Here is a 13,010-nt window from a genome sequence, read left to right as displayed (position 1 = left end):
CCCTTCAGATTCATTGGCTACACTGCCTAATTACTACGATTTAGTCAGTTTCATACTGATACCGATGTCTCTAGGTACCTTCCAGACTAGGTTAACAGTCTGTGCTCGGAGATATGTCGGCACTTATACTCTATAGTAATTAACTAGTTGTCGGGAGTGAGCGGGTGACTAGGCGGGTGGATTCGTCATCTACGTAGTAATTATTCATTCTAGAACATTTCACAATGATATTGTGTTGTATTAAGTGAGTGGATGAAAAAAATGAAAGCATGTGAAGAAAGAAGAGAGGAGGTTACCCTGGTGGTGTGATATTCCTCGGTATCTGAGTAGGGTCTCAGCCGAGGCAGTAATTATTGGTGTCAGCTTATGGACGACATTAGAGATATTTTGCGGGGGTGTTGTCGTCGGGGTCAGATGGTTCTGGGTGCAGGAGAGATGGGGGCTGAAGAATCGGGATGGGTGGTATAGTGATGGGCTGACGTTGGATAGTGAGTTGTGGTGATGGTGTGGTGGTGGCAGTTACGGGGAGATGGGGGGTGAGGGTATGTATACGAGACTATTCGATTTGACTCGTGTTGGTGATTACTGTGAGTTGAGTATGTAGAATAGATATATACGGGTTGTTCGTGGATATGATGTCCGTATGGAGGCTGTTGTAGGCTGAGTATACATATACAACAGTTACTATATGGGCAGTGGTTGATAGATACAAACATACACGAGCATCTAGCATGACTTAACTCTAATAATCAATGCTTGTACTCTACATTGAATTAAAATAAAAAGTAGTATAACGTAGTGACATGAAATAAAGCACATGAACCACTACACGAACCACAAATATCATACACCACCCGCGAGACAACAATTATCAGGCTTAAGCTTAAAAGCAAACACCAATCTAATTAATGAAATGTCTTAGCACCTTGCTTCTCAATTACATTTGATGTCTAACAACAATACATTAAACCTCTGATCATCACGAGGGGTATTCAGCAAGGAGACCATAACCAGGGGAGGGGGGGGAAATTAGAGAAGAGATGATCCCCCTCACGGCACTACATACTGTCTGTCAATCTACTACTCAGACAGACACTAATTGTAGTAGATGATTATCATACCCCTCTATCAAGGGATATTTCACACATTCACAATAATGGTCAAGTAGTAAGCAGAGTACTTCGTAAACTAGAATGAAACATCCATCCCTGCCTAGATCCCGAGTCCGACACTAGTTGAGCTAGAACTACGGAGTACACGGAAATGAGCATAGCAGGAACCCAGATTCCGGCGACGACCTTTCCCTTAATCATATTCCATATGCTAGAAGATAACTAGGTACACAGGTAGTGCAAAAAAGTTATTAATCTCAGTTACGGAGTAGTTAGGAACTATACCCGGGCACTCCGATACCCACCACCCAACTGCAATCTAGGTCCAGATCCAGGTCCCAACGTTGCCCATCATCCAAATCCATCCATCATCCATCATCCATCAATCCATCAATCCCACCAACCAACCCACTTTCTCCTTAACTGAGCATACTAAATCGAACCAATCCCTCGGATCAACAACGGCACTCCCCATCGACCGTATTCCGTAGAAAGATGAATAGAAAAACAAGAAAGACAAACTTAGATAGTACGCCCGATTAGTTAGCTGATCACATCCCGTTTCCGCGCATTCCTCAACCAATCCAACCCCATTGTCCACGTACTAGTCAGTCTCAGCTTGAAAGTTAGTTTAACCCCGTTTCCCCCTTTTTCTTGCATTCACTTTAGTCTACAATACTTAGGAAGGTAGGATTCGAGGAACCACTGTTTTCCTTGATTCCCAAACATCCGGTTGGCAGGATGATGTGGACGAAGGATCCGATTGATGATGGTGTGGGTGCTTCGAGAAGAATTTTCGAGCCTTCTTTTTTTCCTCCTTCTCTGGTGGCTGGCGGGTGGGACGGTGTTATTTTTATTGATTACGGGGCGCGGCTAGGTTTATGGATAGGTTAGGGATTTCTAGATTTTTCTGTGGTGTTTATCTTATGTTATTTTGTTTGTAGAAGGGAAGCTGTGTCTACGGAGTAGTCTAGTAATTGTTTGTAGAGATACGATGATAATGCCTGTTGTGCATTCCAGCTCAGTTGATTGGTAGGCTATGAACTGGGTAGTGGTGTTCTAGACTTATGCTATCATTATGGATTCCAATGACTTCCTTGGATCCGGCTTTGTTTGGATAGTTGGTAGTTGGGGCTCGGGGAGCAATTCCTTTGACTTAGCTTAGAGTTCGAGTTCAGAGATGGGTTCTTGTCCGTCTTGGTGGTTGGTCGGGGAAGATGCATATTGAAAGTTAGTTTGTTTGGTTGCGAGTACGTAGTTGGTCCAATAGTGTAGACACGCGGTTAGTATGAAACAGATGTTTATCTCCTATTCGGATTGTTCGGTTGTGGATGGATGTGAAGTAGTGAGTAGTAGAATTAACGCGGGTTGATATGGGAAGTTTGCAGTATACTAGTAACACAAGTGCTGGTGATGGAGACGGCGCTATATATTTGGTTTCTGGGGTTAAGGTTTGAATGAAAGGAACACTACAGTATTTCTCATAGAAACCATGTTCCATGGGATATGCTTGCTACCGCAATATATATTTCGGCATCCAGAAATGCACAGAATATACTACGACGACCCATCATATCACATAGTCCCGATCATATCCAGAGCCAGATTACAGGGCCTACATATCCAGAAGTTACTCCTACCACTAATCACAAGTCTCCGATAAACTACGGAGCAGAATCCGGACTCCGTGTCGTAGCATCTGTATATCATCAGGAACCGACGGGAGTGAACCATGGAACCAACCAGTATCCCGGCCACGAACCCCGACTGACAGATAGCTTTCCATGGTTAAGCCGATCGCATGCAACTACGTGTTTAGAATATCCTGGACTACGACACCAAGATCTATCGAAAACCAAGCCGAATTAGGCGACTACAGTGTATACATCCCTTTGCTGATAGCGCGACGCGAAGAGACTACCGTATTTGGCGGGCCCCATCGCAGCTATTGCCACCAGGCTAAAGTAACTGCCGATGTCAGTGGAACTGCTGAAGTTAGGTCTAGGGTTAGGGAAGGGCATCGCACAACGCACAAACCAGGAAAAGGAAAGCGGAGCGCTGCGGTGGAGGGGAAAGATAGAAAATTGAAGAAAAGGGAAAGGAAAAAGAAAAAAATAGATGGAAAACTTGTCAGACGGATTTCCGGAGTACTAACCTGCCCACAGATGGAGCAGCTTATCAGCTGGAAGAGCGGGTTCATCATTGAGTGGGTCGCTTTCATTATCGAGAATCTGCTCCTTCAAAAATTTTCTTTGTCTTGGAACCCGTGTCTTCTGCTTCGACTCCGTATGCTCTGGAAACTTGTTGTTCATCCAAGAAGTTGTGGGACCTCTCATGACAGCAGACCATATTTTCAATGCCATGTGTAGAAAAGCGATGCCCAACCTGATAGTATCTAGAAGCGGTCAAGGAATCCTTCCACGGGGATCAAGATCAATCCCCAACGGCACCAAGACGGTGATGGTTGACATCCTTCACCGACTCCAGGGATGCCCGCCTAGGATATTCCAGACCGTTCGGAGATGGAGGGGCACTTAGTACGGAGCACTACTGCCTAATTACGTGACGGATGGACGGATCACGGGCGCCGCCGACCAGGGTCGATGCAAACCGCCAAAGTCCCAAAGTTGTCGGGACGATGAGCGCCAGCCGAGATAAGTAGACTTTTTCTCTTCCACTTCCTAGCCTGGGATGGCTGCCGACGCTTGCTAGTGTAAGGGCCGGGGTTTCGGGGAAGAGGTTCCTGATTTCCTGCAACGGTACCTGGTGGAGTTGGACGCGCCTGACTGGATCATAGACGCCCTGTGGAAATTCAATTGAAGATTCATTTGCCATGGTTGTGGAATCCGGCGATCGACCCTTCGCGACGAAGTTGATCGACTGCATCTTTGGTGCAAAGGAGGAAATAGAACGGGTAGCTGCAGGGTAAAGAGCCAAATCAGAAAGCCAGAAGGGGGTTTCTTCGCTTTTCGAGACTGGTTTTTGAGGTTTAGCCCCCTTTTTTTGTTTTCAGGTAGGTGTGAAAACCGAATGAACGATATCCAAGAGAATGGACTCCCAACCCACCGAATCACCAAAGGTATGGAGGACACGCTCCCGCCGGAGAAAAGCGAGCCTGGATCGGAAATGATCGATCATGGATGGGAGGATCGGTATGTACGGGAGTTTTGCACTATTGCCCCCCTCTCTTGACCCCGTGCGCCGGTCTAGGAAATCGATGCATGGTCCGTACGCAGGTGCTCGATATTGCCTGATAGATGAAACCCCAAGCGACTTGTTCCCAAGTTGTTGACACCCTTTCGACCAACTGGTAGGTCGTCATGAGTATCTCGCGTCGTTCCTGGACCTGCAAGCTCGTAACATCCTTCCATGAGATACAGGACAAGCTGAGGCGTTGACTGGGTCGGACCGCTGCATGGCTCGGAAAGTGGATCAAGCACCTCAGAAGTGATAGTGAACGAATCGAATTTGCCAGGGTTCGACCTCCAAACCGAGGCCGTCGAAATTCGGGCGGCTGGACGTGTGAGAGCAGGCCGAGTGTCTGGATTTGACCTTTCTGCTGTCCATCCTTTTCCGACCTTCTCAAAAGCGTAAGCGCCCCGGCTCACCGCTTTATTCCTGCAGGCCGAGCTCCTGGCAGATGAAAGCGGTGAGAATGGAGTACGTAAGAATGGGTTGCTCAGGCACTAATGCTGATTAGGATTCTGGGGCCTGCATCTGGACGGATCCCTCGGGTGGAGACTCAGAATCGCTGATGCCTCTAGGGCTGTCTATCATGGGATGATGGAAGCGGCGCCTCTCTGGCTTATCGCAATCAATGGCTAGCATGATAGCAGTCAGAGTATCCCAGTTCTTTCTGTAGTTAGTGACATGCATTTGGGGGATAGCGATCGTGACCGTATTGATCTTAGGGGCATATTGGAAGGACGCTCCTCGGTAACTCGATACAATGCGCCCAGATGATCCGCAGGCAGTGAGAGCCAAAGCACCACCCCTCGGTCGTGGCGGTGGAAAGATAGATTAAACTGATTCATTGTTCTGGATATCTACTCCGTAATTATCGGATGTATGCGATCCTCCTGGGGTACTTTTGTGCTCCCCTCATGATCATGTGCGTTTCCCTAGTAACTAACCGTGTCTGGTGGGGTTTTCTTGAGGTCCACCCAGTGATGCCCCACTCGCGTGCCGGGATTTTACGGGAACCTTCGTGGTGGTGGTGGTGATGATGGTGATACTGTCTCTGAGATTGAGAATGAAAATAGGCTTCATCATTTCTTTGGTATAGAATGAAACAGAAATATCTGAGACTGTCCTAAAATCATGGTCGAAATATCTTCCCGTATCATTCTCAGAACCAAGTCCAGGATGGAAACGCCAATCAATCCGGGTTTGCCTATGGTGGTCGAACCAAGGGGCCAAGGACAGGCCCGGAACTATCGCTCAGCGTCATCTGACCGTGACATATTTGTACTTGCAACTGTGTAGCTAACGAGCTAACTACGTCCTTGTCTACTTACGTATGTAATCTGTCCCCCTCCCCAAGGTGGATCGTTTACTTTTTCGACGGCGACGCGGAACGAGGGCGCGTCTCCGAGTGAGGCTGGTTAGGCGCGACTGCGGGCGTGCAGGCAGCCACAAGTAACCTGCCCTAGGGTACCTCTGGCTTCAGACTAACTCTCTCTGTCGAAGGGCCGGGTTCCCCATGCCACTTATGCAGTTGGGACTAGGTAGTCGGTGTTAGGTTGATGCATCTTCGGCTTGGATGCCAAACTGCCAAAAACAGAAACAATAGTGTTTGGGGATGATGCAGTCTTGCAGCTTCCCAAGGTCCAGGTTGGATCGCTCCAGAACATGAGTTTTGTCTGCTGTCTCAAGCTTTTGCATTATCCATTTAGCGTCCAGGATGGAGTAATTCTGTAGTATTTTGTGTCCCACGAACAAGGACACCTGATGTAGCCCGCCCACACGCTCGGTGGCCGAAATCCAGTGGATTGCTTTTCCAAAGTACTAAGTTAAGGTGGGGGGAGGGGGAAAAGAGGAGGGGAAATGGGGCCTGGCAAGCGAGCAAGAAGAATTGGAAACGAAACAGCGTCCATCGCCCTACGGAGGGTTGTGTTTCTGACCCTTGATTTCCTTCACCTGCTGACGCTGGCTGTCGTGTTGGCGGCCGCTGGAGCAGCTGACCCTGAGCTGAAGTGGGAGGCAAACCATGCGCCATGTTTGAACCTCTGACCACCTTTCACCCAAGGTCATTCTGGCGTTCGCAGTGCATCGCACGATTAGCTTTTTCTTTTTTCAGATAGTCCGTTTTCCTTTTTCTTTTTTTTTCTTTACCTATTTAGTCCAGGGGACATCCAATGAAGGCCAAGAGGCTTGCCAGAAATTTAGGGATGTTAGTGTGTGTTCTTTAGGCTACCGATAGACTGGGCGATGATCTGTCAAACTGAGAGACATCACATCGTCAGCAATATTCTCCTATTGATGCGTGATGACGGGTGGCTTTATCAGCCAAACACGATTCATCTCCCGCCCTCTATCTGGCTTCAACTGACTTGGCAACATGAAGGATTTAATACAGAATGCCGCGCGAAGCTCTTGTGTTCGCAAAGTGGTTCGTGAAATGCGCTCGCGAACCATTCTATATTTGTACTTTGTAGACATTCGAATGAACCAACACTCGTCATTGTGACGGACGGAAGAAGGGGAACGGAGAAGAGAGGGGGTCTGGAACAACGGCAGCGCTCGATTTAAAGATCCACCGGGGCTAGTTCTCGTCGGAGTTAGACGGGCAATCCCACTCACACAAATTGGATCGTATGGAAATGAAGTCATGACCAGCCTTGCGGCGGGCGGCCGATTATCAAATAACTAGTGGGTTATCTACGACATAAGTAGGGATTACCGACGGTGATCCCAGCGAGCCGATTTACCAAAGAGGGGTTTAAAGAAGGGTTAGACTTCAAAAAGAGGGGAGGGAAGGAGGGGGAGTTTAGAGGGGGATAGAGGGGTAAGGAAGTGGGTGGCGGGATACGGAGGGATACAAATGGAGTAACATTAGATGATCTAGAAGAAGAAGTAAGAAAAAAAAGTAAAAATGGGGAGAGAAAAAGGGATGATGATGGTTGATGATAGATATGCGGATTATTGAAGGATGAGATGAGTACGTAGGTACGATCAGCGTGAGGAATGAGAGCCCGGTTTGGACGAATCGACCACTTGATTTGGATGTGAAGAGATTCCGTGGTGGAAATGAAGGGAGCCAATACACGAATCATGATGGCAGTGCGTCTCCGTGGCATTTGGATGGTGCTGGATCCCTGCCGGAGGGGCAAGGGGGGGCTGACGAGGGGCGAAAAAATTAATTTTTGTAGGCAGAAGAGGGGACGGAGGGGAAGGGGGGCACTAATCTGTTGGCTGGACGGGAGTTTTGTGAGAGAGAAAAGAGAGAGAGTGTGTGAGAGGAAATGAGTGAAAGTGCGTGTCTGCGATGGATTCTCAATTCAACCTGCAAACTTACAGTCTAACCTCTTCGAGCCTGTTCCCTTTAACCCCCTTCTCCTCTCTCATCTATCGAGCACCCTCTTCCCTCTAATTACTGTGGACCATTTTCATGCAATGACCAAGATACATCGACTGGAATTGTAGTCTAATGCTGTGCCCTGACCTTTGTCTACTGACAATGGTCAATGACAGTATCTACCTGTCTCTTGGACGGCCCCGCAGCCGACTGTACCAAGTTTGCGATTTCTGCGCTGTCACATAGGGATAGGCGATAGGGATAGGGACCATTTGGCTTTTCTTCATCTTACTTGCACCCGCTGCGATTGAGGATTACAGCAGGTAATCCGAACCTCACTCAGTTCCTCGGTGCTAGTCATGTCCGCTTCAAGGTTACTAAGACAACCTGAAGTCTTGTCCAGTGTCCTCCTCACTGCATTGTACCCATCGAGCTACCACTTGTACCCACTGAACAAAGTTACATACCATACCGTATGGAGTCCTCATTCCACCCCCAACCCCACTATGAAATAATATCGATGGGAAGTGGGAGAGAATCGAAAGTCGAGCCTGCCATCCAGCGTCCGCATGAATTTTGTGTGGTCAGTTAGGCAAGTCGCAGGAATACACCGTAGAAGCTCTGCTGGCCCATTATTATCCTTCTAGGGTCCTGCACTCGACCGCTGAAAGGTGAGCGAGGGGCGCCATCACCAAATGGGGATAGGAGCATTATCCGAGTGGGTTAACCCTAGCAGGGGATATTTGATCATGAGAGTATCGACTGTGCGCTGTGTAAGAGAGGGGATGTATAATGTTCCCAAGAAGATATGACGACTAACTACGGTGTACTTTGGAGTCAACCAACCAACAAAACTAATCATCATGTCAATCATGATCCAAATCTATCCAGATCACATCGGGAGTCTCGATAACTCACCAGGGGAAACATGTAGGATGCTGCCCAATGTTATGCATATGAAGAGTAAATTTTCTTTTTTTTCTGCTCGGATCATTTTTTCGGATATTGAGATCATTGTGTTTCTTTTCGGTTTTCTTTTTTATTTTATTTTTCATTTTTTATTATTTTCCTTCTCACATTTTCCATTTCCCATTTTTTGCCTTTTTCAGCAGCAGTAATAGTGGGTGCAAAATGGAAAATGGAGAGTGGATAAGATTCTCCCTCACATCAACCCAAGACCTCTAACAAACGGTCGATTTCAGCCAGTCGAAGGAGGCCCCCCGGCTGAACCGGGTTGACGGGTTGGAAGTCTACTACTGTACGGCCCATGTGGGCTGCGGTGGGCTGGGCTACTGCTTTGTTTTGTTGTCTGTTCTTTTAGCTGTGTAGATAGTTTGTATGATTTTTCTATTTATTTTATTTAAATTCTATTATATTTTTATTCATCGCTTTGCAGTTAGATCCATTTTTGTTTTGAATTTTTATTAATTTTCAATTTCATTTTTGCTTATTTTCCTGAACTTTTTTGTCTCTTTTCGAAATATGGGTCACCGAAGGAAAGGTGGACGTGTCCTAACCAGGTTCCGTTTAGCCCGGGCACGCCGTTAGTCAGAATGGGCGACCAGCAAAACAATTGGCTGTCGGGGAATGAAGACGGTGGCATTATGGGCCCCAGTGCGTGGTCGAATCCGGGGACTGGCCTGTTCGCTTGTTTTCCCCCTCCGTCAGTCCCGCCGAGGGAGCCCCTCTTTCCCGCCTCCCACTTCCCTGTTGTCGCTGCGCCGCTCGTCGCCCAAATCGCCAACACCGCCGCTGGACACGACCGCCTCACTGTCGCGATCCAGCGATCGCCCGAATCGCCCATCGGCTTGTGCCCACGTCCTGGCGCGTTCTCTCTACACCCACACCACTTTTCCCTCTGCTCAAGTCTCCCTCCCCCCCCTCGCTCCCTTCCTTTCGACCAGGCCTTTTTTCCCAGGACTCTCTCTCCCGCAACTCACAAACTACTTTCTCCTCATCCATTCAACATCCCCCCCCCCCTCCTCTTACCCATTCTTTTTCTCTTCCTTTCCTCCTCCTCTTCTTCTCTTCTCTCAAACGCCTTCCTCCTTCCTTCTTCCCCCTCCTCCTCTTTCTCTCTCCTCTTCTTTCCTGGGTCAGCATTCAACATCTTGCTCTCTTCCTTTTTTCTTTTCTTTTCCTTTTCCCTATTGTTTGTCTATTCCCGTTCTGTCTTTCCCATCCTTTGGTACTTCCCCTCCTCGGCTTCTTATTAAAGACTGCCTCCACCACACAACCATCACCAATACTACAACCATAACCCGCTATCACACTATTCTCCCCTCCTAGTCCGCCTGTGGCTGGACCTCCCTTATTCCAATTCAACACTGCCCTCCAGTATTCCCCCACGCAAGGAATGATCAGGCACCAAACCGAATTCCTGTCGTCTACCCGCCTACAGAACCGGTGTGAAATCACAAAAGGGACGATAGCGCAGTCTTCGATCGTGTCGCTGCTCTACTAGGATTCAGCCGTGGTTGTATATTCGCTGCAGTATTCTCAGCAATGGCTCCCACTGCACCTCCCCAGGCGACCAACTCGCCAGCCAAGAAGACATCAGCCCCAGAGAAGAAATACAAGTGCCAATTTTGTAATCGCGCCTTTAGCAGAAGCGAACATCGCAGCAGACACGAACGTTCGCGTAAGTAGAGTGGTTTTCTTTCTATATGGTCGGCTTTCCTGTGCGCGGGGCTAGGTGTGCCGTCTTTGTGCAGGCAGGCTAGTTACTGTGCTACGGCTGTGTTTCGCGTCATTTAGTCTTTAGGCACAATACTAACCTTTGTTGCTTTATAGATACCAAGGAGAGGCCGTTCAAGTGTCTGAAGTGCCGGAGTACTTTCGTGCGCCGTGATTTACTCCTTCGTCATGACCGTACCGTTCACGCAAAGGACGGTGGGATACCGCTAGTTTCCGAGGGCCGGCGACGTGGTGGCGCGGGTGTCCAAAAGACTTCCCCCGCCCCCGGCCCGTCTAAGCCCTCGATCACAATTGATCCTGCTACTCTCGAACAAATAGAGGCCAGCAGTGATGGTATGGTTGATCTTGAAACTGCAGCCATGTTGATGACAGATTTCCAACATAAGGCCGCAGCTGCCGCTACTGGTCAAGCCAATGAACGTGCTGAATCGGATCGCTCCTTTTCCCCTGGACGCGGTCCTCTATTAGAGCCTCCTGTGTCGTACATGTCGGGCAACGCGACCTTGCCGCAGATGCCTTGGGACACCCTGGTTTCCCCTGCTGACACGAAGCACCCGATGGGATCTCCGTTTGTGTCTCAAGACAGTAGCTCGGAATCGCATACGCTGCCCTCGGTTATGGACCGACACGGCGCCGTGGGTGATGCGCTTGCGCCCTCGCTGCACTCCCTGGTGAACTCGCTGCCCATGTCTGGAAACTCGACGCCGAATGCGCTGTCGCCGTATCCCTCGATGACTGGTCCCGTTAGTCCAGTGAACTACCGCCGGTCGCCTGGTCCTAGCCAAGCCCTGACGCTGCCTAAGGCTCCGCAGATTGCGAACGAGATCGAGCGAAACATGGTTGTTGAACGTCTGCACAATGTGGATTCTCTCAATGTGCTTCCCGAGACCTTCCAGCTTCCTCCGACCGCGTCTCTCAACAAGTATCTCTCAACGTACTTCAATCTGTACCACCCTCACCTGCCGTTCTTGCACCAAGAGTCTTTCAAGCCTACCGCTACTTCACCGCCATTGCTACTTGCGGTCCTTTCTATTGGTGCTCTGTACACCTTTGAGCGGCAGCATGCATTCATGCTTCACGTGGGGTCCAAGATGCTTGTCAACCAATTTTTGCAACACAAGGACAACTTTGACTCTCGCAAGTGCCCTCTCTGGGCCATGCAAAGTACCCTGCTGAACATGATCTTTGAGAGCTGGAGTGGTGATCCCAAGGGCCTCGAATGGACCTGTTCCATCAAGAGTCTTCTGGCCAATGTAAGAGCATCCCTGCCCCCTAATTTTACTATTTGAATAGTGCTGATAATTGTAGATGGTTGCCGGAAACCGCTATCAACTGAAGCTCCGGACCGAAGCGCGCGAGGGTGCTCAGCCGACCCGCGAGGAGTGGATCGAGGACGAGTCGTGCCGCCGGACGTACTACGCCGTTTACATCTTCTTCGGCATGCTCACGCTGACTTTCAACCACACTCCAGCGATGAGCTTCGACGAATTTGACAATTTGGAGCTGCCTTCCTCGGAATCCATGTGGAATTTGGATGTGACGGACGATGAGGCGTGGCGTCGCAGCTTAGCGTCCTCCACGCCGCTTACTGTTCGTGAAGCGCACGACTGCCTTTTCCAGGGCGAGCAGACGCGCTACAGTGCTTTCGCCACCCGTGTGCTGATCAACGCGCTTTTCCTGCAAGTTTGGAACCACAAGAGGAGCTTCGAGGCCCTCCAGGACGTGGTGACCGAATACAAGCTCCGCTTGGCGCTGGAGACGTGGGAAAATTCGCTGGAAGTGTGCGAGCCGGAAACGATTGTGGTGCCTCTCAGCACCCCTCAAAAGGGCCACCCCTTGATTTTCAACTCGATGGCCGTCTACCGCAACACTCGCGCCCGCCTGGAAGTTGACCTCAAGTCCATCCAGGAGGCTCTGCGCTACCACTCATCTTACGAGGTCGCCGCTGCGATGACTGTCGCACGCGAGAAGGTCAAGCGGTCTCAGGAGATGAATAAGGTTATTCAGTCGTGCTTTGAGTGCATTGAGATCGCCGCCGTTCAGGGCATCAACTGGGTCGCCAAGACGTCGGCAACCAACTGGAGCGTCGAGCATCCTCTCTGCGGCTTGGACTTGATGGTCATCCTCAGTCTCTGGCTCTATCGCCTGGAACATGACGAAGAGCCCGCAACGGAGGCTGAGATGGCCATCTACAATAAGGTTCGGAATTTGTTTGATGATGACGCCGTCGATGCTTTTGGAAAACTCAGCTCCACCGTGGCCCGTGTATGGGGTAACATCCTAGACGGCGTGGTAGTTTGGGGGTAAGTTGATCCTCTACTATGCTCATGCTATGATATCGTATGCTAATACCTTAACAGAATTACAAAGCTCATGGGCGAGTCATTCAAACTTCATTCCCAGGCCTTGGTCGGCTACGAAGATTCGTTGCGCGTCGCCAAGGACCAACCTATTCACCCAATGCCGACGAAGACGCTTGCCAGCGTTGGCACCGCGTACTAGTGCGATCAACATCTCTACTCGACGGACAGTGTAGCTTGACCATGGTCATCTACGTCACCAACTAAGTTCATCTTCATTCTCGTTTTCATTCATTCCTTACGCGGGCATTGGTTTTTTTATCTGATTTGGGTCGCGGGTGGATTTCGGATTGGGTCGGGAACGGCGAGCAAGTGGCGGCAGAG

At 49.4% G+C, this 13,010-nt stretch overlaps 5 protein-coding genes across 5 annotated transcripts; 1 reads left to right on the top strand and 4 right to left on the bottom strand.

Annotated features, from left to right (window-relative positions):
- Positions 1-2,754: 2,754 nt before the first annotated feature.
- On the bottom strand, positions 2,755-3,475 carry An15g06640 (hypothetical protein; the record flags this gene model as incomplete). The annotated part of the gene is made up of 2 exons (XM_059744773.1): positions 2,755-2,879; positions 3,268-3,475. 2 exons carry the CDS (start codon positions 3,473-3,475, stop codon positions 2,755-2,757), a joined length of 333 nt encoding a protein of 110 aa, XP_059602622.1.
- A 42-nt stretch (positions 3,476-3,517) lies between these two features.
- Positions 3,518-5,384, bottom strand: An15g06630 (hypothetical protein; the record flags this gene model as incomplete). The annotated part of the gene is made up of 7 exons (XM_059744772.1): positions 3,518-3,584; positions 3,695-3,898; positions 3,971-4,030; positions 4,179-4,227; positions 4,345-4,745; positions 5,010-5,106; positions 5,246-5,384. The coding sequence occupies 7 exons, from the start codon at positions 5,382-5,384 to the stop codon at positions 3,518-3,520; spliced, it is 1,017 nt and encodes a 338-aa protein (XP_059602621.1).
- Positions 5,385-6,587: 1,203 nt separating this feature from the next.
- An15g06620 (hypothetical protein) lies at positions 6,588-7,387 on the bottom strand (the record flags this gene model as incomplete). Its single annotated transcript, XM_059744771.1, has 2 exons — positions 6,588-6,980; positions 7,043-7,387. 2 exons carry the CDS (start codon positions 7,385-7,387, stop codon positions 6,588-6,590), a joined length of 738 nt encoding a protein of 245 aa, XP_059602620.1.
- A 1,689-nt stretch (positions 7,388-9,076) lies between these two features.
- Positions 9,077-9,739, bottom strand: An15g06610 (hypothetical protein; the record flags this gene model as incomplete). Its single annotated transcript, XM_059744770.1, has 2 exons — positions 9,077-9,549; positions 9,619-9,739. The coding sequence occupies 2 exons, from the start codon at positions 9,737-9,739 to the stop codon at positions 9,077-9,079; spliced, it is 594 nt and encodes a 197-aa protein (XP_059602619.1).
- A 395-nt stretch (positions 9,740-10,134) lies between these two features.
- On the top strand, positions 10,135-12,828 carry An15g06600 (uncharacterized protein; the record flags this gene model as incomplete). The annotated part of the gene is made up of 4 exons (XM_059744769.1): positions 10,135-10,270; positions 10,423-11,579; positions 11,635-12,629; positions 12,687-12,828. 4 exons carry the CDS (start codon positions 10,135-10,137, stop codon positions 12,826-12,828), a joined length of 2,430 nt encoding a protein of 809 aa, XP_059602618.1.
- Positions 12,829-13,010: the final 182 nt, after the last annotated feature.

Source organism: Aspergillus niger (assembly GCF_000002855.4).
Source record: "Aspergillus niger supercontig An15".
NCBI lineage: Eukaryota > Fungi > Ascomycota > Eurotiomycetes > Eurotiales > Aspergillaceae > Aspergillus > Aspergillus niger.
This window is presented reverse-complemented; position numbering and strand designations above follow the sequence as displayed.